Consider the following 27,509-nt stretch of genomic DNA (forward strand, 5'->3'; position numbering starts at 1 on the left):
TGGGATCCTTCATGACATTACTGGCCATTTTCTGGCACTTTTCCATATATATGTCATTGATGGTGGGTAGGCTGATGCCAGTGATGCAATGGGCAGTTTTGACTGTCCACTGCAGTCTTCCTGCTCACTGCAGTGCAGTTTCCATCCCGTGCAGAGATATAGCTTGTCAGGGTGTTCTCTGTCGCAAATCTATGACATGAGTATTGATGGGCAGTGTCCAGCTCTCTTCAGCAGAGGCGATGGCAAGGTTCCCTGATTGTGTACAATGTGTTCTGGGACCATGAGAGGTTTTGTGAGATCTGCACTCCCAGGAGTTTGGAACTGCTTACAGTTTCCATTGCTGTGCCGCTGATGTAAAAAGTGGTGTGAGTGATGCACATGTTATTGAGGTCGATAACCATCTCCTTTGTCTTTTTGACATTGAGGAAGAGGTTATTTGCCTGGCACCAGGTGTCGAGCTCTTTGAGCTCCTCTTTGTAGGCTGTCTCATCATTGGTGATGAGCACACCACTGCTGTGTCATCGGCGAACTCGATAATGTGATTATTCGGGTGTATGACCAGGCAGTAATGTGTGGGCAGAGTGAACAGCAATGAACTCAATGCACAGCCCTGGGCAACAGTTACGTTGAGGAAGATGGGGAGGCAGGAGTGATTGTGCATCTTGGCTATCTGAGGTCTGCTGCTTTTAGTGTCCAACACTCAGTCAGACAACACTGGGAGTATTATGAGCAGTTTTGGGTCCCTTCTGTAAGGAAGGATGTTCTGGTTTTGGAGCGAGTCCAGAGGAGGTTCACAAGAATAACTCCAGAAATGAAAGGTTTGATATATGAGGAGCATTTGATGGCTCTGGGCCTATACTCACAGGAGTTCAGATGAATGAAGGGAATCTGATTGAAACCTTATTAGAGAGAGATAGAGAGATAGAGAGAGAGAGAGAGAGAGAGAGCCTGTGGTTATGTTGAATACTGGGTAAGTAATGTAGTACTTGGAGAACAGCAAGTCTGTGTCTTTGCTGTTGCTTTGCTCACACTTGAGTGCTCGACGGCAGTGCGAGCATTTTTTGCTGGTGGAGGGAGCATCGAGCATTTTTTGCTGGTGGAGGGAGGGGGATTGTTGCTCGCTGCCGCTTACGTGCGGGAGGGAGGGGAACTGGGGGGGGGGTACTTTGGGGTTCTAACATTTAATAGTCGTTCATTCTTTGGGGCACTCCTCTGTTTTTCATGGATCATTGTAAAGAAAAGCATTTCAGGATGTATATTGTATACATTTTTCTGACATTACCTTTGAACCTTTGAACCTATGGAATATTGAAAAGCCTAGGTAGAGAGGATGTGCAAAAGATGTTTCTTGTAGTGGGGGAGTCTATGACCAGAGTGCACATTCTCAGTCTATAGAGAAATCCTTTTAGAACAGATGAGAGGAAATTTCATGCATCAAGGAGTGGTAGATCTGTGGAATTCATGGCCACAGATGGCTTCGGAGGCTAAGTCATTAGATATGTATAAAGTGGAGGATGATATGTTCTTGATTAGTAAGGGTGTCAAAGGTTAGAGGGAGAAGACTGGAGATTGGGGTTGAGATGAATAATAAATCAGGGATGATGGAATGACAGTACAGACTTAATGGGCCAAATGGCCTAACAATGCTCCTATGTCTTATGGTGTTATGGAAGGCAGTCATTCATTCCATTTGGTCAAATCTTGTTCCTTCATTGAACATGGATCTAAACGAGTCCTTCAACACATCATATTTATCATACTGGCACAGGTATTACAATAGTGTGGAAGCTAGTGCAATGCTATTACAGTGTCGGTGATTGGCAATTGAGGTTCAATTCCCACCCCTGTTGGTAAGGAGCTTGCATTTTCTCCCTCTGACCCTACTGGTTTCCTCTGGGTGCTCTGGTTTCCTCCCACATTCCAAAGAAGAGATTTTTCTTCTTCCAAAGATGTATGGGTGAGAGTTAGTAAGTTGTGGGCATGCTGTTTTGGTGCCAGAACTAAGTAGGTGTCTATCTTTGTATTCAGTTCCCTTTTGAAAGGTTCCTTTGACTTCCCTAAGAACATAAATCTCTTTATATTGGATTCTGAGTAACTTTGTGATTTTTGGTTTTTTTTGCAGGATGCCCAATTTAGTTTCAGCATGAAATACAACCAATAAACAAACACTAAAAATCTGTGAATTCTAATTTATTCGCGTGATTGCTTTTGACTGCACTTTGGTTCAGAGTTTCTTAGAAGAGATATTAAATATGATGGGCTCTTTTATGGGTTTAGACAATGCCATTAAGCGATAATTTACGTGAGTAAGCCCATTTCGTGGGTTGTCCTATTTTTCAGTTAGACATGTTTTATCTTTAGAAACAACTTACTGTTACATGCCTCAAAGAGAGCTGTGTTTTTTTTGTGTGAGAATGATGTAATGGTCTTTTAGAGGTCACCTGATGTAATTTTCCGGCCAATGTAAGGTTACGTGATGACATGTACACCACGGATATATAAGGGTAGACCCCAGATGACGCAGTTAGTTTTTAGCTTTTAGATTTCCAGGCAGAACATGCTGTGTCTCCGTTGTGTGTTTGTTTTTGTGACGCAGTTTCATTTTTGAAACAGTTGTTACATTCTGTTGCAAGATACTATATTACTGGACTGGAAATTTTTGGCTAGGTGTGCTGATTTACCCTATTCCAGCAGTAGAAGGGAGAATGAAGACTTTATCGAAGTACGGGACCTGAAGGATTAAGAGGAGTTGGTATCGTTCGGCAGTTTAACAAAGGATTGACCTTATTGAGTCTTCGTTGAAGGAGTAGTGACCTGCATTGAGATAACATTTGCCAAAAGAGAAAAGAGTTCATGCAAAGAACAGGACTTCTGCAGATGCTGGAAATTCAAGCAACACACATCAAAGTTGCTGGTGAACGCAGCAGGCCAGGCAGCATCTCTAGGAAGAGGTGCAGTTGACGTTTCAGGCCGAGACCCTTCGTCAGGACAAAGGTTTGCTCTCTCTAAAAGAAATTAAAGTCAGCTGTTTTAAACTGTTTATTTACTGCATTGTGAATCCTGTGGACAGAATCAGCAGGAAAGTCGCGTCTATGAAGAAATCCTTCTCCAGAGAATTCTCTCCCAATTGAACGTATAAATCTGTTGGACTTTCGAATTTACCATTTTAAGAACTATATCTGACTTTATTGCTTTAAGAACTGTTTTCGCATTTAACGCTTTAAGAACCAGTGCTGAGTAACGATTTGTTGAACGGCTGCATAACGGTTAACTTCCGGTAACAGACATCAAAGTTGCTGGTGAATGCAGCAGGCCAGGCAGCAACTCTAGGAAGAGGTACAGTCGACGTTTCAGGCCAAGACCCTTCGTCAGGGTGTTGCTTGAATTTCCAGCATCTGCAGAATTCCTGTTGTTTGCGGTTAACTTCCGGTTAAAGTTTTTGTTTGTTTTTTTTTTCGCTTATCTGTGTTTAATAAACGTTTGGTTGTTTTTATGTAACCCGTCTCGATTGATATTCATTGTTGCCGGTTACGTAACATAATCTGTGGGGGCTCATCCGGGATGTTCCGATTTTGAGTTTAAGTGCTGGGAATTGCCATTTTGACTTGGAAAAGGGAAATTCCCGAGTTTTTGAGTTTGATTGGTCTGTGAGTGGTATTCGACAACAATAGATATTGATGGGTTTATGGACACGCCTGACTCAGGGTCTTTAGTGAATGCAAGAAAACCTGAGGTATTGGAGATTGCTAGGAAGCTGGATATTAAAGGAATTATGAAGAATACCACAAAGGCTTTCATACAAAGAAAAATCGCTGAGCATTATATTACTTTGAAATTGTTTGATGAGGAGGTGTCAGATAAGTTTCTAATGAGTAAGCTGGAAATGCAGTTACATCTTGAACAAATAAAGTTAAAGCAATTAGAAGCTGATTTGGAAAAGATGCGGTTAGAAACTGTAAATAAACAGAAGGAATTCGAGGCGGGGGAGGCTAATAAAAAAAGAGAATTTGAAGAAAGAGCAGCCGAAAACCAGAGGAAATTTGAGCTAGAGATGCAAAGATGCAAAGAGATGCTAAGTCCAGGAATCAGTCTTCTGGTTCTACGAAACAGTTTATTGCTGGTCGTGAGGTTATTTTGGCTCCTCCATTTAATGAAGCTGAGGTGGACAAATATTTCCAGCATTTCGAAACAGTTGCTCTGAGTTTAAAGTGGCCGAAAGACCAATGGCCAGTGATGTTACAAAGTGTAACTAAAGGCAAGGCACAAGTTTATACAGCTTTAAATACTGAGCAAGCACCGGATTATGATATTGTTAAGCAGCATATATTAAAGGCATGTGAGATGGTTCCGGAAGCATATAGAGGAAGATTCAGAAATTTGAAGAAATCAGTGGAAAAAACTTATGTGGAATTTGCCGATGAGAAATCTGTGTATTTTGAGAGATGGGTTTTCTCTAAAAATGTAAATGGGGAGTATAATAAATTAAAAGAGTTGGTTTTGCAGGAGGAATTTAAAAGATGCATTCCTGTTGAAGTGAGAACATACTTAAATGAACGGGACACTGCTACATTGCTGGAGATTGCTAAATTAGCTGATGAGTATGTTTTAATTCACAAGAATAAATTTTCTCCAGGTAAAACTTTTAAAAGGACAAATAGCACAGAGAGTTAAGGTAAACCAGAAATTAACCCTGAAGTTAGTGAGAAAAGTAAGGATGAAGGGAGATATATGAAAGAAAGACATTTTGGTATTATTTGTAATTATTGTAAGAAACCTGGACATGTAGTAGCTAATTGCTTTTGATTGAAAAAGAAAGAGAAAGAAGTAGTCCCAGGTGCTTGTGTGCAGCATATTGAAAAACCTTTAAAGCCACAGGGTTCAGAAAATATTAATGAAGATGTGTCAGAGTCTGACTAAGTTAAGAAGGGATATGAAAATTTTAGAACAGAAGGATTTGTATCCTTGAACGTAGGATCCAATTCAGTACCAACAAGAATACTTAGAGATACTGGAGCTTCTCAATCGCTAATATTAGACAGTGTGCTAAAGTTTAATGATGAGTCTGACATCGATGAGGTAAATTATATAAGCAGAGTAGGGAGTGCCCTTATGCCAGTACATTTACATAGAGTAAATTTAAGGTCAAGATTAGTTACAGGGGTTGTTAAAGTAGGATTACAATCCAGTTTACCTGTGAATGATGTTTCTCTTTTGTTAAGGAATGATTTAGCAGTTGGACAAGTTTTTCCTGAAGTGCATTTGACAATAAATTCAAATTCTGAAGAACCACAGAGGGATTCTAACACAGATTCTTCCTGTGTTGTAACAAGAGCTATGGCTAAAAAGACTTATGTAAAGGATGACGTTGTTACCTATGACAGTTCAAATCAAGATTCGAATTTTGAGGATGTATCAGAAACTTTCTTACCTACATTATTTGATCAGAATTTTGGTGGTAAGTCTGACCAGGAAGATTTGTCTTTATCTCAGAAGGAGATGATAGCAGAGCAGGGTAGAGATCCAGAGATAGTTAAATTAAAAGAACAAGTTCTTCCAGATAGTGAAATTGAAAAAGTGCCAGTAGGATATTATTTTAAAAAGGGGGTATTAATGAGAAAGTGGAGATCACCTACAATTCCTGCTAGAGGAATGGGAAGTTAATCATCAGGTAGTAGTTCCTCAAATTTACTGAAATGAGATTTTAACTGTGGCTCATAGTATTCCTTTGGGTGTTCATTTGGGTGTAAAGAAAACTATGAACAAAGTTTCTAAACATTTTTATCAGTCTAGTTTAAGACAAGATGTGGCGACATTTTGTAGAACGTGTCATATGTGTCAAATTGTGGGTAAACCTAATCAGGTTACTCCAGTGGCCCCACTGCAACCAATTCCAGTATTTGGTGAGCTGTTCTCAAAAATCATTGTAGACTGTGTAGGTTCCTTTGCCAAAGACTAAAACTGGACATCAATATTTGTTAACTATTATGTGCACAGTGTCTAGGTTTCCAGAGGCAGTACCTCTTAGGAATATAACAGCCAAAACTGTGAATAAGGCTCTTATAAAATTCTTTACTTATTTTGGGTTGCCTAAAGAAATACAATCAGATCAAGGTAGTAATTTTATGTCTGGGTTGTTTCAGCAGATAGTTTATAACCTGGGAGCAAAACAGATTATTTCCCCAGCCTATCATCCAGAATCACAAGGAACCTTGGAGAGATTTCATTCCACACTAAAAACTATGATTAGGACATATTGTGTGGAAAATGAAAAGGATTGGGATGAAGGTATACATTTATTACTTTTTGCAGTAAGGAGGCAGTACAGGAATCATTAGGTTTTAGTCCTTTTGAACTTGTCTTTGGACATAGAGTTCGAGGACCTTTGGCCTTGTTGAAGGAACAGTGGATTAATAAACAGGTACACACTAATTTGCTAGATTATGTTTTGAAATTTGAAGAAAGATTGTATAAAGCTTGTAGCTTGGCCAAGGAAAATTTAAAGTTAGCTCAAGAGAAGATGAAGACTTGATATGATAAGAAGGCTAGGATGAGGTCATTTAAGCCTGGAGATAAGGTGTTGGTTCTTTTCCCAGTGCAAATGAACCCATTACATGGTCCTTATGAGATTAAATCTAAGGTAAATGATGTAGATTACGTGGTAAAAACCCCAGATCGGAGAAACACAACACAGCTGTGTCATATAAATATGATAAAGCCATATTATGAGAGAGAAGCTGCTACTATGACTGTTGTGATTAATAATGAGTCTGATCTGGATAAAAACTTAATGGAGGATTCATCTGAAACTCATTTTAAACCCAACATTATTTCAGCCAGGTTACCAAATTCAAAACTTCTGGAAAACATTGATGGAAAATTAGCTCATTTGCAGCCTGAGCAGAGAGAGCAGATGAAACAGTTAATTTTTAAATATGGAGATTTATTTCCAGACGTCCCTAGAAGAACCACCATAGCTACACATGATGTAGATGTTGGAGATGCAAAACCCATAAAACAACATCCGTATCGAATGAACAGGGAAAACTGTGAACTTGCTGAACAGAAAATTACGTATATGTTAGAGAATGATATTATTAGACATTCTAATTTGAATTGGAGTTCACCTTATGTTATGGTGCCTAAGCCAGACAATAGTATTAGATTTTGTACAGATTACAGAAAGGTGAATGTTGTGACAAAAACTGATGCATAGTCAATCCCTAGGTAGATAATTGTGTGGATAAAGTTGGACAGGCCAAATTCCTTACAAAAATTGATTTGTTAAAAGGTTATTGGTGTGTTCCATTGACGGAGAGAGGTAGAGAGATTTCAGCATTTGTAACTCCATCTGAGTTATATGAATATAATGTTCTTCCATTTGGGATGAAGAATGCACCAGGTACTTTTCAGAGGATGATTAATAGTGTGATTCATGGATTAAAAGATACAGATTCCTATATTGATGATTTAGTTACAGGAAATAATACGTGGAAAGCACATATTACTGCGGTGGAGAAACTATTTGAGAGACTTTCAAAAGCTAACTTAACTATTAACTTAGCTAAAAGTGAATTTGGTCATGCCACAGTGACTTACCTTGGTTATGTTGTGGGTCAGGGGAAATTAGCACCTGTTCAAGCAAAAGTTCAGGCAATTTTAGAAGTACCCACTCCAGCTGGTAGAAAAACTCTCAGAAGATTCTTGGGTATGGTAGGATATTACAGAAAATTTTGTAAGGATTTTGCAAACATTGCTCTTCCATTAACTAATCTCATGAAGAAAAATGAAAAGTTTGTTTGGACAGAGTCTTGTCAGGAGGCATTTGATAAATTGAAAGCTATAATATGTAGTCAACCTGTACTTAAATCTCCTGACTTTGAAAAACTATTTTCGTTAGCTGTAGATGCTAGTGATGAAGCTGCAGGAGCAGCATTACTTCAAAGAGATGATGGTGATGAAGCTGATCGTCCGGTAGCTTATTTTTCTAAGAAATTTAATGCCCATCAAAGAAATTATTCAACAATAGAGAAAGAATTGTTATCTCTTGTTTTGGCTTTACAACATTTTGAAGTGTACGTTGGTACTACTCATAAACCATTCACAGTTTATACCGATCACAATCCGTTAGTGTTTTTGATTAAGATGAAAAACAAAAATAGAAGATTATTATATTGGAGTCTAATGTTTCAGGAGTACAATATTTTGATCTCTCATATTACGAGTAAAGATAATGTGATCGCTGATTGTTTATCTAGCTGTTAAATGTACAATGAAAATTTGTTTTTTTTTGGAGTGGTATTTTCACATTTATAACATTCCTACTGTACATTAGTTTATAAAGTGCTGAAAGATAAGACTGTATATATTGTGTATGTTGTAAATTTTATACCTTTATTTTTTTTGTGAATTGTTAATTGTTAAAATTTTGTTCTTTAAAAGACCAACATTTTTTTTGAAGGGAGGTGTTACATGCCTCAAGGAGATCTGTGATTTTTTTTGTGAGAATGATGTAACGGTGTTTTGGAGGTCACCTGATGTAATTTTCCCGCCGATGTAAGGTCACATGATGACATGTGCACCAGGGGTATATAAGGGTAGACCCCAGGTGACGAAGTTAGTTTTTAGTTTTTGGATTTCCAGGTAGAACGTACTGTGTCTCTGTTTCTGTTGCGCATTTGTTTTTGTGATGCAGTTTCATTTTTGAAACAGTTGTTACGTTCTGTTGCAAGATACAATATTACTGGATTGGAAATTTTTGGCTAGATGTGCTGATTTACCCTATTCCAGCAGTAGAAGGGAGAGTGAAGACTGTATCGAAGTACGGGACCTGAAGGATTAAGAGGAGTCGCTATCGTTCAGCAGTTTAACAAAGGATTGACCTTATTGAGTCTTCGTTGAAGGAGTAGCGACCTGCATTAAGGATAACACTTGCCAAAAGAGAAAAGAGTTCATGCAAAGGTTTGCTCTCTCTAAAAGAAATTAAAGTCAGTTGTTTTAAACTGTTTATTTACTGCATCGTGAATCCTGTGGACAGAACCAGCAGGAAAGTCACGTCTGTGAAAAAATCCTTCTCCAGGGAAGTCTCTCCCAATTGAATATATAAATCTGTTGGACTTTTGAATTTACCATTGTAAGAACTATATCTGATTTTATCGCTATAAGAACTGTTTTTGCACTTAATGCTTTAAGAACCAGTGCCGAGTGGCGATTTGTTGAATGGCTGCATAACGGTTAACTTCCGGTTAAAGTTTTCGTTTGTTTTTTTTTCATTTATCCGTGTTTTATAAATGTTTGGTTGTTTTTATATAACCTGTCACGATTGATATTCATTGTTGCTGGTTACGTAACAATACACTAGGCTGCTTTTCATTCAGATGGACTAATCCTGATTGTGGGTGGCTTAATTTGTGATTTTGTTTTTTATTCCAATTTATGTTGCAAAATTACACGCAGATGTCACACTTCCAACTCATACCTTTCTGGTATTCAGTTCGTTTTCCAATCTTACACATCTGTTAGTCCTTTCATCCATTTATTCATCCACATCTATAGAACCACAGAGTCATACAGCTCAAACACAGTCTTTTTGGCACATCTCATCCATGCAGAGCTACTCTTCCTAGTCCCCTTGACCCGCACCTGGACCATAGCCCTCCATATCCCTCCCATCCGTGTACTTACCCAAACTTCCCTTAAATGTTGCAATTGGACTCACATCCATCACTACCGCTGGCAGATCTATCTATTGATCTATAGCTACCTCTTTCTTTTTTTTCTCTCCTGCCCAGCTCTCAAACTGTATTTATCCTCAACAATGGTGCCTCATAACTCTCCCTCTGTACTCATGACAGCATGACCAGATTCTGCTCCAGTTCCATCTACAAGTATGCAGATGACACCACTGTGGTGGGCAGCATCTCAAGTTGCAATAAGCCAAAGCACTGGAGGGAGATAGAGAGCCTTATGACAGGGTGTCATGATAACAACCTTTCCCTCAATGCCATCAAAGTAGAAGAGCTGGTCACTGCTGTGGGAGTATAGTCATGTCATGTGAATTCTGGAAGTGTGGTGGTGCACGTGTTGCTAGCTACATCAATGGTGCTGAGGGTGAAATGGGTGAGAAATTCAAATTTCTGCATTGATTGTGTGGATAGTCTTCCCAAGGCTGAAATGGCTAACACGAGAGGGCCCAGTTTTAAGGTGCTTGGAAGTAGGTACAGAAGGGATTTTAGGGTTAATTTTTTTATGCAGAGTGTGGTGAGGGTGTGGAATGGGCTGCCGGCGATGGTGGTGGAGGCGGATACGATAGTGTCTTTTAAGAGACTCTTGGATAAGTACATGGAGCTTAGAAAAATAGAGGGCTATGGGTAAGCCTAGGTAATTTCTAAAGTACGTACATGTTTGGCACATCATTGTAGGCTGAAGGGCCTGTATTGTGCTGTAGGTTTTCTATGTTTCTATGTTTCTAGAAGTGAACATCAGAAATAACCTCTCACGGTCCAATGATGAAGAAGGTGTGACTAAGAAAGCTCACCATTGCCTGCCTCTACTTCCTCAAGAAGTTAAAGAAATTTGGCATGTCACCTTTAACCCTCACCAATTTTTATAGATGCACCACAGAAAACATTTTATCTGGATGCATCTCCGTTTAGTGTGGAAACTGATCTGCACTTAATTGCAAGAAACTAGGGTTGTGGACACAGCTCAGCACATCACGGAAAGCAATGTCCCCTCCATGGATAGGACAGCATGGTAGTGTAGCGGTTAGCATAATCCTTTACAGCGCCATTGATCGGGGTTCATTTCCCACCGCAGTCTAAAAGGAGCTTGTATGTTCTCTCCATGTCTGCAGGCGTTTCCTTCAGATGTGGTTTCATCTGGTGGGAGTTGTGTACAGGCCACCTAACAGTAGTAGTGAGGTCGGAGATGGTATTAAACAGGAAATTAGAAATGTGTGCAATAAAGGAACAGCAGTTATGATGGGTGACTTCAATCTACATGTAGATTGGGTGAACCAAATTGGTAAGGGTGCTGAGGAAGAGGATTTCTTGGAATGTATGCGGGATGGTTTTTTGAACCAACATGTTGAGGAACCAACTAGAGAGCAGGCTATTCTAGGCTGGGTTTTGAGCAATGAGGAAGGGTTAATTAGCAATCTTGTCGTGAGAGTGACCATAATATGGTGGAATTCTTCAGTAAGATGGAGGGTGACATAGTTAATTCAGAAACAAAGGTTCTGAACTTAAAGAAGGGTAACTTTGAAGGTATGAGACGTGAATTAGCTAAGATAGACTGGCAAATGACACTTAAAGGATTGACGGTGGATATGCAATGGCAAGCATTTAAAGGTTGCATGGATGAACTACAACAATTGTTCATCCCAGTTTGGCAAAAGAATAAATCAAGGAAGGTAGTGCACCTGTGGCTGACAAGAGAAATTAGGGATAGTATCAATTCCAAAGAAGAAGCATACAAATTAGCCAGAGAAAGTGGCTCACCTGAGGACTGGGAGAAATTCAAAGTTCAGCAGAGGAGGACAAAGGGCTTAATTAGGAAGGGGAAAAAAGATTATATGAGAAAACTGGCAGGGAACATAAAAACTGACTGTAAAAGCTTTTATAGATATGTGAAAAGAAAAAGATTGGTTAAGACAAATGTAGGTCCCCTACAGACAGAAACAGGTGAATTGATTAATGGGAGCAAGGGCATGGCAGACCAATTGAATAATTACTTTGGTCCTGTCTTCACTAAGGAGGACATAAATAATCTTCCCAAAATAGTAGGGGACAGAGGGTCCAGTGAGATGGAGGAACGGTGGGAAATACATGTTAGTAGGGAAGTGGTGTTAGGTAAATTGAAGGGATTAAAGGCAGATAAATCCCCAGGGCCAGATGGTCTGCATCCCAGAGTGCTTAAGGAAGTAGCCCAAGAAATAATGGATGCATTAGTGATAATTTTTCAAAACTCTTTAGATTCTGGACTAGTTCCTGAGGATTGGAGGGTGGCTAATGTAACCCCACTTCTTAAAAAAGGAGGGAGAGAGGAACCAGGGAATTATAGACCGGTTAGCCTAACATCGGTGGTGGGGAAACTGCTAGAGTCAGTTATCAAGGATGTGATAACAGCACATTTGGAAAGCGGTGAAATCATCGGACAAAGTCAGCATGGATTTGTGAAAGGAAAATCATGTCTGACGAATCTCATAGAATTTTTTGAGGATGCAACTAGTAGAGTGGATAGGGGAGAACAAATGGATGTGGTATATTTGGATTTTCAAAAGGCTTTTGACAAGGTCCCACTCAGGAGATTAGCGTGCAAACTTAAAGCACACGCTATTGGGGGTAAGGTATTGATGTGGATAGAGAATTGGTTGGCAGACAGGAAGCAAAGAGTGGGAATAAATGGGACCTTTTCAGAATGGCAGGCAGTGACTAGTGGGGTACCGCAAGGCTCAGTGCTGGGACCCCAGTTGTTTACAATATATATTAATGACTTGGATGAGGGAATTAAATGCAGCATCTCCAAGTTTGCGGATGACACGAAACTGGGCGGCAGTGTTAGCTGTGAGGAGGATGCTAAGAGGATGCAGGGTGACTTGGATAGGTTAGGTGAGTGGGCAAATTAATGGCATATGCAATTTAATGTGGATAAATGTGAAGTTATCCACTTTTGTGGCAAAAACAGGAAAACAGATTATTATCTGAATGGTGGCCAATTAGGAAAAGGGGAGGTGCAACGAGACCTGGGTGTCATTATACACCAGTCATTGAAAGTGGGCATGCAGGTACAGCAGGCAGTGAAAAAGGCAAATTGTATGCTGGCATTTATAGCAAGAGGTTTCGAGTACAGGAGCAGGGAGGTACTACTGCAGTTGTACAAGGTCTTGGTGAGACCACACCTGGAGTATTGTGTGCAGTTTTGGTCCCCTAATCTGAGGAAAGACATCCTTGCCATAGAGGGAGTGCAAAGAATGTTCACCAGATTGATTCCTGGGATGGCAGGACTTTCATATGATGAAAGACTGGATGAACTAGGCTTATACTCTTTGGAATTTAGAAGATTGAGGGGGGATCTGATTGAAACGTATGAAATCCTAAAGGGATTGGACAGGCTAGATGCAGGAAGATTGTTCCCGATGTTGGGGAAGTCCAGAACGAGGGGTCACAGTTTGAGGATAAAGGGGAAGCCTTTTAGGACTGAGATTAGGAAAAACTTCTTCACACAGAGAGTGGTGAATCTGTGGAATTCTCTGCCACAGGAAACAGTTGAGGCCAGTTCATTGGCTATATTTAAGAGGGAGTTAGATATGGTCCTTGTGGCTAAAGGGATCAGGGGGTATGGAGGGAAGGCTGGTACAGGGTTCTGAATTGGATGATCAGCCATGATCATACTGAATGGTGGTGCAGGCTCGAAGGGCCGAATGGCCTACTCCTGCACCTATGTTTCTATGTTTCTATAAGCCGTGTTGACACCAGAAGCCCAGCGACACTTGTGGGCTTGCATCCCCAGACTGTGTTCCTTGTTGACACATACAATGTATTTCACTGTATGGTGCGCTGTTTCAATGTAGATATGATAAATAAAGCTAATCAAATCTAATCTACTCTGTTACACTTCTTGCTGCCTTTGTAGAGCAACAACATAATGAAAGACCCCATCCAGCCAGGACGTTCTCTCTTCCCTCCCACCCATTAGGCAGAAGGTACAAAAATCTGAAAGCATGTGCCTCTAGGCTCAAGAATATTTTCTATCCCACTGTTATAAGACTACGGATGGTTCCTGAGAACAATAAAATGGACTCATAACCTCATAACGTATCTCATTTAGGGCTTGTGCCTTATTGCATGCCTACACTGCTCTTTCTCTGTATCTTTCCCTCTATCTCTACCTTTATCTCTATCACTTCTGCAGTCAATATGTCCCTTTAAAATGCTTTCAAACCAACAATATAAAAATATTACATTAGCTGTTACTGGTTCCTCAACCCAGTGAGGTGAAAGCTTGACGTGAACATTGAGAGCAGGGAGGTGGGTGAAATGACTCTAATGTAGTCTGGTAAATGCATTGCCAACCCAAGTCATCTATATGATGGTTGTGAAATGCAGGCATAACTCACCAGGAAATCAGTGATCACTGTCTGTAAGTTGGCTCTGACTTCCTTTATTCATCCTGGAATATGAATGGGGGAAGATAACCTCTTCTGGAAAAAGGTATCTGTGCAGTTGGGTATTCTCAGTGGACATGCTAACTGCTCATCAAGTGCCCCTCGGTTTTGCAGGGACACATTGCATTCACCCTTGTTGTTAAAGGTCTGCTACGCTTCCTCGTTACCTGGCTCAACTGTTAACTATTGTGGTAATCTCAGTCTTGATCAACATGTTGGGAACAAGTTGGAATTCTATGCTTTACTGCTAAAAGAAAAATAAATGTGGATATCTGAGGATAAAGTTTCTATGAAAGGACATGGAAAGCTGACCTTTCAGATTAATAGGTCCATGAGAATGGTTATGCTCCACAAGTATCTACTCCAACCCTTTTTCGTTCAACATGTGTCTTGTTTTTTCCTCCTTAAAGTTAGAGGAACAGATGGACAGAGGGAGAGTGAAACATAGATAGTTTAGGAGAAGGGTAAAGAAAGTGGGGTGGGAGAATGAGAGAGAAGAGGAGAGAGATAGTGTAAAAACGATAATGATGGAAGCAGAAATAGATACATAATGGTTATGCATGATTGGATGAATAGATAGATGACAGCTGGCTAGATAGATAGAGGGAGAGACATGGGAGATTGCAGATCAGAAGCAAAACAAAATACTGGAGGAACTCAATGCTGGGTAAGGAAATGAACAGATGAGGTTTTTGATTCAAGCCCTTTCATCTAGACTGGGTAGATAGACAGACAGGCAAATAAAGACAGAAATAGAAAGAATTAACAGCTGAGCTGATGCCATCCATACCAGACATATTCTCTCCTCCCCACACCCATAGGGTGGAAGATACAAAAGCTGAAAGTTTATACCATCAGGTTCAAGGACAGCGTCTATCCTGCTGTTATAAGATGGTCTCCTACTTTGATAAAATGGATGCTTGACCTTACAATCTACCTGATTATGGCTTTACACCTTATTGTCTGCCTGCACTGTATTTTCAATAAAACTAACACTTTACTTTGCATTCTGTTATTGTTTTACCTTGTACTACCTCAATGTACTGATGTAATGAAATGATCTTTTTGGATGGCATGCAGAACAAAGTTTTTCACTGTAGCTCAATACTGTGACAATAATAAACCAATTTACCATTTTTTAAATCAATCTAATATCATGGGTTTACCACAACTCTGAGTGGCTGGAAAATCAGCAGCTAATTCCTCCATACCTTAAGTTTTTTTGCACAACCTGGCAATTAAATTCTACTTGGGTCCTTTCTTCTGCTTCACTACAGAGGTTTCCAAAACTAAACAAAATTAATTTAGATCTTCAATCTCTCATCTTCCACAGTTCCCCAGTGATCCACTCAAGAGCTGCGCGCCAGTAACTTAAACTGCGAAGTGGGATATATAAACGTAACAAACATAATGACTTTGCTCTTGGGCAAAACTGTTCCTTCAATCGTCAGCACTAAAGGAGATGATTGGAATCATTATTGCATCATCATTTTCAGGAGCTTACTGCGTACAAATTGACTGTGCTTATCCACATTATTCATGACAGTATTTCAGAAGTTCTTCATTAGCTGTTCAGTTACACATCACTTTACAGAGTCAGCCAGCCATCACCGATCGAGGTTCAACTCCCGCTGCTGCCTGGAAGGAGTTTGTGTGTGCTTTCCATGGCTGCATTGGATCTTCCCACATCCCAAAGAGTTGGTGGCAGTAAGTTGTGTGCATGTTATATTGGTGCCAAATGTGTAGTGACACCTGCACCCAGCACAACTCTCACTAATTAAATTTGATTTCATGAAACCGACAAATTTCATTATATGTTTCAATGTACATGTGACAAATAAACCTTATCTCTTTACCGTTAGGTTGTTTAAACCACTGTGGGCTTCAAATGGGTGCAGCAAAAACTTAATAAGATTACGAGAGACATAAACTGTGCAGTTCTGGTCACCTACCATCAGAAGGGATGTCAATAAGATTGAAAGAGTGCAGAGAAAAGTTACAAAGTTGCTGTGAGAATTACAGGGAGTGGTTCAATAGGTTAGTACTCCATTCTGCCAGTGTCGGAGAATGAGGCGAGATTTGATAGAGGTGTACAAAATTATGAAGGATAAAGGTAGGATAAATGCAAGTAGGCTTTTTTCACTGAAATTGGGTGAGAAGTGAACTGGGGGTCATGGGTTAAGGGTGAAAGGTGAAACATTTAAGGGGAATGTCAGGAGGAACTTCTTCACTCAAAGGGTTGTGAGAATGGAGAACGAACTGCCAGCAGAAGTGATGAATGCAAGTTCAGTTTCAACATTCAAGAGATATTTAAATAGGTACATAGATGGGAGGGGTATTGGGGGGATATTGTACGTGTGCAGAGCTAAGCAGATTAATTGTTTGGCATGATGTAGATGGGCTGAAGTTTCTGTTCCTGTACAGCTGTGACTTCGATGACACAAAACAGACTCTTCACCTAACTTGCCCAGTCAATCAACAAGCAGTCTGCTGGAGGAACTCCGTGGGCGGAGCAGCAACTGTCGGGTTTGGACCCAAGATGTCAACAATTCCTTTCCTCCAGTAGATGCTGCTGAGTTCCTCCAGTAGATTGCTTGTGGCTCCAGATTCCAGCATTTACAGTCTTTTGTGTCATGTCTTGCTCAATCAATCCCTACAAGACAAGATGTCAAGATGTTCAACTCAGTGAACAACCCTCCCCTCCCCCCCACTGCCTCAGACAGAATTGTGTACACACTTTAAAAATGAATGCAAGTGTCATCTCTCTATTAACACACACAAAACGCTGGAGGAACTCAGCATCTCCGGGAAGGAATGAACTGTTGATGTTTCCAGCCGGACTAAGAAATTGACTGTTTATTCATTTCCATAGAGATCCCCCAGCATTTTGTGTGTGTTATTCGGGATATACAGCATCTGCAGAATTTCTTGTGATTATATTGTCACCCCTCCAAGCCTTGTAGAATTTTAATAAGACCACCATACTAACACTCTTTTATCTTTTCAATTAAAACTCTGCATCCCATTTCCTTTAGAGAGTTTAATTATATTGCAATGAGTTTGTGCACAGTCAGAGAAATCACCCACACCACAGCAAGTGGGACAAGTATTTAATTAACTCTTCAATAATAAGATACTCTTGTTTATCATCTAAGGGCACCATGGTAGTAAAACTATTATCAAAGTACGTACACACAGTGTACCTCCTATACCTAATAAACTGGCCACTGAGCATGCACAACATGCTGGAGGAACTCAGCAGGTCGGGCAGCATCCGTGGAAACGAACAGTCAACGTTTCAGGCCGAGACCCTTCGTCAGGACTGAAGAGGGAATGGGCAGAGGTCCTATAAAGAAGGTGGGGAGGAGGGTGGGAAGGAGAAGGCTGGTAGGTTCCAGGTGAAAAACCGGTAAGGGGAAAGATAATGGGGTGGGGGACGTGAAGCAGGGAGGTGATAGGCAGGAAAGGTGAAGAAGGAATAAGGGAAAACACAATGGGTAGTAGAAGGAGGCAGAACCATGAGGGAGGTGATAGGCAGCTGGGGGAGGGGGCAGAGTGAAATAGGGATAGAGGAGGGAGGGGGAGGGATTTACTGGAAGTTGGAGAATTCAATGTTCATAGAAACATAGAAACATAGAAAATAGGTGCAGGAGTAAGCCACTTGGCCTGCCGAGCCTGCATTGCCATTCATGATCATGGCTGATCATCCAACTCAGAACTCTGTACCTGCCTTCTCTCCATGATCCCTCTACCCCCGATCCCTTTAGCCACAAGGGCCATATCTAACTCCTTCTTAAATATAGTCATTAATATATATTGTGAACAACTGGGGTCCCAGCACTGAGCCTTGCATTACCCGACTAGTCACTGCCTGCCATTCTGAAAAGATCCCGTTTATTCCCACTCTTTGCTTCCTGTGCCAACCAATTCTCTATCCACATCAATACCATACCCCCAGTACCGTGTGCTTTAAGTTTGCACACTAATCTCCTGTGTGGGACCTTGTCAAAAGCCTTTTGAAAATCCAAATATACCACATCAACTGGTTCTCCCCATCCACTCTACTAGTTACATCCTCAAAAAATTCTATGAGATTCGTCAGACATGATTTTCCTTTCATAAATCCATGCTGACTTTGTCTGGTGATTTCACTGCTTTCCAAATGTGCTGTTATCACATCCTTGATAACTGAGTCTAGTATTTTCCCCACCACCGATGTCAGTCTAACTGGTCTATAATTCCCTGGTTTCTCTCTCCCTCCTTTTTTAAAAAGTGGGGTTACATTATCCACCTTCCAATCCTCAGGAACTAATCCAGAATCTAAAGAGTTTTGAAAAATTATCACAAATGCATCCACTATTTCTTGGGCTACTTCCTTAAGCACTCAGGGATGTAGACCATCTGGCCCTGGGGATTTATCTGCCTTTAATCCCTTCAATTTACCAAACACCACTTACCTACTAACATGTATTTCCCTCAGTTCCTCTACCTCACTAGACCCTCGGTCCCCTACTGTTTCCGGAAGATTTTTTATGTCCTCCTTAGTGAAGACAGAACCAAAGTAATTATTCAATTGGTCTGCCATGTCCTTGTTCCCCATAATCAATTCACCTGTTTCTGACTGTAAGGGACCTACATTTGTCTTAGTCAATCTTTTTCTTTTCACATATCTATAAAAGCTTTTACAGTCAGTTTTTATGTTCCCTGCCAGTTTTCTCTCATAATCTTTTTTCCTTTCCTAATTAAGCCCTTTGTCCTCCTCTGCTGAACTCTGAATTTCTCTCAGTCCTCAGGTATGCCGCTTTACCTGGCTAATTTGTATGTTTCTTCTTTGGAATTGATGCTATCCCTAATTTCCCTTGTCAGCCACGGGTGCACTAGCTTCCCTGGATTATTCTTTTGCCAAACTGGGATGAACAATTGTTGTAGTTCATCCATGAGATCTTTAAATGCTTGTCATTGCATATCCACCATCAACCCTTTAATTATCACTTGCTAGTCTATCTTAGCTAATTCACGTCTCATACCTTCAAAGTTACCCTTCTTTAAGTTCAAAACCTTTGTTTCTGAATTACCTATGTCACTCTCCATCTTAATAAAGAATTCCACCATATTATGGTCACTCTTACCCAAGGGGCCTTGCGCGACAAGATTGCTAACTAACCCTTCCTCATTGCTCAATACCCAGTCTAGAATGGTCTGCTCTTTAGTTCAGACCTCCCACCCTCCCCCCACCTTCTTTATAGGGCCCTTGCCCCCTCCATCTTCAGTCCTGACAAAGGGTCTCGGCTCGAAATATTAACTGTTTGTTTTCACGGATGCTACCCGACCTGCTGAGTTTTTCCAGTGTGTTGTGCATGTTGCTTTGACCCCAGCATCTGCAGAGTATTTTGTGTTTATGACTGGCCTCTGAGCATATATGTCATCATAGACAACCTTGAGATTCATCTTCTTGCAGCCATTTACAGAACATTGAAAGTTCTTGGATTCCTACACGATTCATTTGGAGAAATTGTGAGAAATTTTCCTGATTTTCCATGTAGCATTTCAGAGTCAATCTGATGTTAAATAAACACAATGTGTGTGACTGCATTGAAAGCATTAGCACAGGCCAGTATGTAATCTGTCAGATTCTTGTAACATTCTGGTTATAATTGGGTATTGATCAATGTCATTTACTTAAAAAAAAACAAAACTTACAGAGAGAGAAAACTAATTACTTTCTCCTCATAGCAATATGTTTATTTACTGATCTGGAAATTATCTTTTCCCTAATCTCCCGTATACCTTGAAGGTACTGCATGGTATCTTTTCTTAACCACATCTTTAATTCTGTTGCTCAGTGATTTTGATAAGCAGGCTACAATTCTTCTTCAAAACTCTTTGATTTTTCTTCCAAACATAATGGTGAAAATATTCAGAAATTTACTTCTCCACACCTTGATGAATTGAGCTTAACGCTGCTGCTACTGAGAACCAGGACTGGCCAGATGGCATAACAGCTGCTCAGGATATAAAACTCAACAACATTAGTAAAATAAACTCACTGATTTAGGTCTGAAATGTATATGCATACATACACATCAGCCTTTTAGTGTCAAGAGACAAAAAAAACCTAAATGGATAATTTAAAGTAACGCACACAAAAGTGCTGGAGGAACTTAGCAGGTCAGGCAGCATCTATGGAGAGGAATAAACAGTCGATGTTTTGGGCTGTGACCCTTTATCAGTACTGGAAAGGAAGGGGGAAGAAGGCAGGGTGAGGAGAAGGAGGACAAACTAGAAGGTGATAGATGAGGCCAGGTGGGTGGGGGAGTTGGGATGAAGTGAGAAGCTGGGAGATGATAGGTGGAAAAGGCAAAGGGCTGAGGAAGAAGGAATCTGATAGGAGAGGAGAGTGAACAATGAGAGAAAGGGAAGGAGGAGGGGAACTGGGGGGGGGGCGTGATAGGTTGTGAATAATTAATTAATTTGTACGGACAAAATTCATATCTCTGTCCCAGTCTGAGAGAGTAATGAGGCATCTGGAGAGCAATAAGAATTATTTTCTGCCTGCTGAATGTATTAATGGGTTGTATAAATTTGACTTACACAAATTATCAAAATTAGCTACAGTTGCAGTAAATTTTTAACTGCTGTGTTGGTGTAAATCTACATCAGTGCGATAAAAAAAGAAATTATTTAACTTCTATAGAGCCTTTAATGATTCCCTTAGAGCATCTGCAAGGCTCTTTTAGACAACCAGACCAGAAATGTGGCAACAAATTAATGAACAACAGCTTCCACATTCAAAAATTCAAATTAAATTTAATATCAATGTACCTATACGTTACCATATTCCACCATGAGATTCCTTGTCTTGCGAGCATTTACAGGGGAAGAAACAACAGAATTTATGGAAATCTTTGCATAAACAAAGACTGACAAACATCCAATGTGCAAAAGAGATCAAACTGCAAATAAAAAAAATACTGAAAATGTGAGTTGTAAAGAGACCTTGAAAATGAAACTGTAGGTTGTAGAATCAGTTAGGAGTTGTGGTAAGTGAAGATATCCACACTGTTTCAGGAGCCTAATGATTGTAGGGTTATAGCCTGCTGGTGTGAGACCGAAGGCTTATGTAGCTCCTGCCCAGTGGTAGTAGTGAGGAGAGGGCATGCCAGGACGGAGCAGGGGCTTTGGCAATGGGTTCTGCTTCCTTGTGGCAGCACTCCATGTAAGTGCCCTCAGTTGTGGTGAGGACTTTGTCTGTGATGTACTGGCATAGACTTGTCATTCAATAATATATAATGACAAAGTTCAAAGTAAAACCTATAGCTAGAGTACGCACATGTCGCCACATAGAACCCCGAGATTCTTTCTCTGCGGGAATACTTAGCAAATCTACAGAACAGTAACTGGAAACTGGAAACGTCAGGAACTGTAAACAAACTGTGCAAATGCAGATATAAATAACAAGCATGAAATAACAATATAACAGAATCCTTAAATGAGTGTCTTTATCCCCTTTTGTTCAAGAGCCTGATGGTTGAAGAGTAGTAACTGTTCTTGAACCTGGTGGTGCAAGTCCTGAGGCCCCTGTACCTTCTACCTGATGACAGCAGTGAGAAAAGCACACCTGTGAGGATCTTTGACCCTCTCCATCTCTGATCCTCTGATGATTACTAGCTCATGGACCTCTGGTTTCCCTCACCTGTTCTACTATCAGTTTCTTGGTCTTATTGACAGTGAGTGAGAGGTTGTTGTTATTACACCACTCAGCCGAGTTTTCAATCTCCCTCCTGTATGCTGATTCATCACCACCTTTAACACAGCCCACAATCGTGGTGTCATCAGCAAACTTGTATATAGCCCCATAGTCATAGGTGTAAAGCGACCAGAGCAGGGCGCTAAGTAGATATCCCTGCTGTGCTCCTGTGCTGATGGAGATTGTGGAGGAGAAGTTTTTACCAATCCAAATTGACTGAGGTCTATAAGTGAGGAAATCCAGGATCCAATTGCACAAGGTGGTTTTGAGGCCCAAGTCTTGGAGTTTACTGATTCGTTTTGTGGGGATGATGGTGCTAAATGCCGAGCTGTAATCGACAAAGAGCATCCTGATCTATGCATTTCTGCTGTACAGATGTTCCAGGGTTGTGCGAAGAGCCAACAAGATATCATCTGCTGTAGACCTGCACACTGGAGCGGATCCAAGTCACCGCTCAGAGAGGATGCTTCAACATCAAAGCATTCTTACTGATGTTATGAGAGTGACGGATACTGGTTAGGACACCATTCCTTGTCAGAATTGTAATGGAAACTTCCTTCATTCCAACTGTTTGCCCAGCAAGGGGCCGTTTCAAATGCCTTGGCTAAAGAAAGACACAGCCAGAGTGTAGCATTGACGTACTACCGAGACTTCTTGTGAAGAAAATTAAGTGTGTAAATTATGAGGAGTGTCCTCGCACTCTTATGAGACCCTAAGCTAGATAGTAGCTAATTGACAGAGATTAAGTCAGGGCAATGATACAACTGGAGGTTCTAGTCACCCAGATTTAATCGCGACCTCAGGTGTTGTCTGTGCAGAGTTTGTACACTCTCCCTGTGATGCGTATATTTCCTCCAGGGGTGCTCTAGTTCCTTACACATCCTGAAGATCCGCAGGTTTTGTCGGTTATCTGGCTGCTGTAACATCCCCTGGGTAGGTGGGTTGCAAAAGATTCAGAGGGGAGTTGACGGGCACATGACAGGGAACATGTTACCAGAATTGTGTGCGAAAGGCATTGACGTGCAGATGCAATGTGAATGTGTGGAAATATGTCCCATGTTTGTTCCTAACTCAGCTCTTCTAAGCCAAAAGTATAATAGAAAATCAACAATTTAACTGCATATGCTGGAAATCAGAAATAAAAGTAGGAAGTGTGGTAAATTTCTGGAGATGTGTGGTGGAGTGTACTCTGACTGGTTGATTCAGAGTTTGGTGTAGAGGTGCCAATGTGCAGGATTTCAAGATGTTGCAAAGGTTTGCAGCCAGCTCCATCATGAGCAACCCCCCCCCACCCCCATCATTGAGGACATCTCAAAAAGATGCCAAGCATCACTAAGAACCTGACCATCTGGGACATGCCCACTTCTCATTACTATCATTGGTAGTAATTCGGAAACAACTTCTCCCCCCTCTGCCATCAGATGTTTGAACAGTTCATGAACCCATGAATAATATTTCATTTCTCCTTACTCTGCTATTGGAGAAGTTTCTGAGATGTCTTTGCCTCTCATAGTTATGTACACCTGCTCTAAGGGAAACAAAACCAGTCAACACAAAATAATCTGCAGATGCTGGGGTCAAAGCAATACTCACAACATGTTGGAGGAACTCAGCAGGTCGGGCAGCATCCGTGGAAAAGATCGGTCGACGTTTCGGTCCTGATGAAGGGTTCCGGCCCAAAACGTCGACCGATCTTTTCCACGGATGCTGCCCGACCTGCTGAGTTCCTCAAACAAAACCAGTCTCTCCTCATAAATGTCTATTATCTCAATCAGCACTACAAATGCTAATCAAGAAAGGACATAGCTTCAATGTGCACCAAGTGAAAAGGGTGTGCATAGTAAAGGGACATCTGGTGTCCATTAGCAACACACTGAAGGAACTCAACAGGTCATGCAGTATCTATGGAGGGGAATAAACAATCAATGTTTCCAGCTGAGACCATTCATCAGGAGGAAGTTGGGACGTGATAGGTGGAAGAGGTAAAGAGCTGAAAAAGAAAGAATCTAATAGGAGAGGACATTGGACCATGGAAGAAAGGGAAGGAAGAGGGGCACCAGAGTGGGGAGATGGGCAGTTGTCCGTTACCCTCAGCACTGAAAACTGAGACTTGGAATTAGTGCACATGTTTCAATCTGTACCCAGTTGGAGGAATGGAGTAATTAAAATGAGAGGGATTGTTACCTAATGTCCTGCAATTTTGCATTACATACATTTTTATACATGTGAGGGACAGAGAAAAGCTGAATCCATGAAGAGTGGGTCTGATCACTTTATAATCGGGAGGCTGAGCCCTTGAGAAACAAACAAAGAATGGGCTTTGCAGTGTTAGGAGTTTAGAATGACAGAGTCATTAACCTCAGAAATTGGCCCTTCACGTCCATGCACAGAGTTGTACTTTCCTGTACTAATCTCAGTTGTCTGTTTTTAGTCCATTGCCATCTATGCTTTAGAGATGCAAGTTTTCGTCCATATAGTTCCTAAATGTTGTGAGACAACCTGCCTCTGTCTTCAACAGTAGTGCCTTCCGGATTCCAACCAGTCTATGTGTGAAATAGTCACAGTGGCCACTTTTTTAGGTACCTCCTAATAAAGTGAAGGCTGAGTGTAGATTTGTGGTCTTCTGCTGTTGTAAGCCATCCACTGCAAGGTTTGACATGTTGTGGATTCAGAGATGCTCCTGCACACCACTGGAAACCTGTCAGTTTGAACCAGTCTGGTTATTCTCCTCTGACCTCTCTCATTAACAAGGCATTTTCACCCACAGGACTGCCACTCTCTGGGTGTGATTTTTTTTCTGCACAATCCGCTGTAAACTTGAGCAATTGCTGTGCATAAAAAACCCAGGAGATCAGCAGTTTCTGAAATACTCAAACCACCCATCTAGCACCAACAATAATTCCACAGTTGAAGTTACTCTGATCACATTTCTTTCCTATTCTGATGTTTGGCCTGAACAACAGCTGAAACCTTTTAACAATGTCTGCATACTTTTATGCATTGGGATGCTGCCACACAATTGACTGATTACATACCTGGACCAGTCAGCCGATGTACAGGTGTGCCTAATAAAGTGGCCACTGACAGTAAATTGCCCTCAGATTACCTCAGAATCTTCCAACCTTGCCATTTTTCTTTAGACATTCCCACTATGGAAAACAATTCACACTATCAACCTTATCTATTCCCCTCCTAATTTCTTATACCTCTATCAGATCACCCCTCAGTCTCCAGTGCAGCAGGGAAAACAAATCACGTCTACCCAGTCTTTCCTTATGTCTGAAATGCTTCTATCCCGGCATCTTCCTGGTATATCTAATTTATATTGACTAAAAAAGAGAGAGGAACAAAGTTCAGAGCTCAAAATTAGAAAAGAGCTTAACAGCATCAGTGAAGGTGAGGGATGTTCAACAATAATTGAGAACGTGCACAGGACATTGAAGTTTTGTGAGTCTATGGGGCATTTATTTGCTTTGGAGTTGATTTCGAAGTGATTCAATTGATGTTTTTGAGATTACAAAAGGACTTGGAAAGTTTGATTGGGACCAATCATTTATTACAGCAAACTCACAGGATCCAGAGCCAGAATTACTAAAATTGAAAATGTTAGAGACGTTATTTGGTGAACCTCCATATCTAGCATTAAGAAACCTCTTGAATTTAGAGTGTGGATTTGCTATGATATATATTTTAAATCTCAGAATATCGCATTATGTTTTTCAGCCTCTGAAGTGTGATCAAAGCAAAAATTAGAAATTGTCAGATACATTCAGAAGACTTGAAGCTTTGGATCACTTATTCTTCTTTCCACAGATCCTGCCTGACATGCCAAGGGCTTCTGATACTTTCTGAAAACAAAAGCAGGGCATGCTGAAAACACTCAGCAGGTCAGACAGCATTGTGGAAAGAGAGACTGATGGCATTTCAGATCTGACAGTCAGAAATGGGAAAGAGGAAAATAATAGTTCTCAGTAGCAGAGAAGGTGGGGTAGAAGAAAGGGAATATCTATGACTGTGTAAGAACAAATGTGTTAGTGTGGCAGTTTGAAGGGATTTTAAAAAAATTTTCTGACATTGATTTTGTTCCTGACTTCCTACACTTGTCATTCTTCATATCAGGTACTTAAATGGGACAACAAGTTTATGCACAACAAGCTCCCATATGAAGCAATGAGATCATGACTGGATAATTTACTTTAGCGTCTCAGATGTCATTGAGGCTGTGTTCCCTGAGCTACAACCTTTTCCATAGAAACAGTGCAACTACGCATAATTGGTCCAAAGGAATCAAACAAAATACCAATTGGTATTTTTCACACAATGAGTAATAAACGTTCAGGATGAAGTTACTACAGAAGGCCATTAGAGTAATTGAAACAGACAGTTGAAGAAAAAATTGGATAGTCTTCGGAAAAGAGAAAACATTGAGGGATATGTTTAGAAACTGGGAAAGCACTGTTTGCCCATTAAGAAGCAATAGGCTGGCCTGTGACTGATGATCTTTCTTTTCTCAAAGAACCATATTTATTTCTCAGGCTTTCTAACAATGAACACAGTCTTCATGTTGCAGCCTCTAATTGTGCATTGTGCATTTCCTCTAATCTTTCATCGTATCAAAAATATGACAAAGGTCAAGCATTCAATAGCATAACTTTACCTCCATATTTTTGATTGATACGACTAAGTTTCACAGTGAGCTGTTTACCTCATAGTCAAGATCCAAAAGATCAGACTCTCCTTTAGTCTGAAATTGTTGTGTGTCTGAATCAACAGTGAAGTTCACTTGCTTCTTATTGCGTTCAACTGCAATGTAATGCCAGTGCTGATCATCAAGGAGACTGCCCAGTGTAATGGAGGAATGGTCACTAGCATCTTGCAGAGCTGTGTTACCTAGGAAACAAAGAAGGAGGTAAATCATATTGTACATTGCAATAACCACCATAAACATAATTCACTGTTACACTGGGATACACTGAAAGACAGGTACCTGTAATTGTGAAAATACCTCTTTAAAGCGGATTATAACTCAACAACATTTATGTATTTTTACTCATGATATTCCTCTTTGTTTTCTTCACCATTGAAGAATCTTACATAGAACAATGAATATAAAGCAGTATAACACAGGGATAGGCTCTTTGGCTCACAAGTCTATGCTAAACACATGGCATAATTAATCTAAATCTTTTCTACTTAATCTTAAACCTTTCAGTTAAAAAAGCAAGCACGACATGTTTTTTTCTTCTTCTTCTCATGGAGAGAGAGACACGGCCGAGTTAAAAAAGAATAGACAAAATTCATGGTTTCAAAAGCAGTAAGTATCAGTTGATAAGAACTTAAAAAAAAGTAGAAATGGTTGGCTACATCATAAAATTAGACGTGTTTGATTGCATAACAGTTAACTGGGTGATGTATATTGAATGAATTGAACAGAATTTTGAAGCAAATGAAATGGCCAATGAAAAATGAGTGCCAGCTTTGCAGAGATGGAAAAGGATATATAGTAGTTTGCTTTATGTTTGACTGCTCCAACCAAAACAGCTAAAATGAGCTTTGTTGATATCATGAATGTAATGCACAAACATTTAGAACTGAAAC

General features: G+C 40.5%; 1 protein-coding gene across 1 annotated transcript in view; it reads right to left on the minus strand.

The window, feature by feature from the left end:
• The window catches only part of LOC140198396 (contactin-associated protein-like 5), a 1,159,251-nt gene that overhangs the window by 674,186 nt on the left and 457,556 nt on the right, over window positions 1–27,509 (minus strand). The window contains exon 6 of the mRNA XM_072259489.1: window positions 26,617–26,801. Coding sequence (XP_072115590.1) covers window positions 26,617–26,801 — 185 coding nt within the window. The remainder of the gene's footprint in view (window positions 1–26,616; window positions 26,802–27,509) is intronic.

Source organism: Mobula birostris, chromosome 5 (genome assembly GCF_030028105.1).
Source record: "Mobula birostris isolate sMobBir1 chromosome 5, sMobBir1.hap1, whole genome shotgun sequence".
Classification (NCBI taxonomy): domain Eukaryota; kingdom Metazoa; phylum Chordata; class Chondrichthyes; order Myliobatiformes; family Myliobatidae; genus Mobula; species Mobula birostris.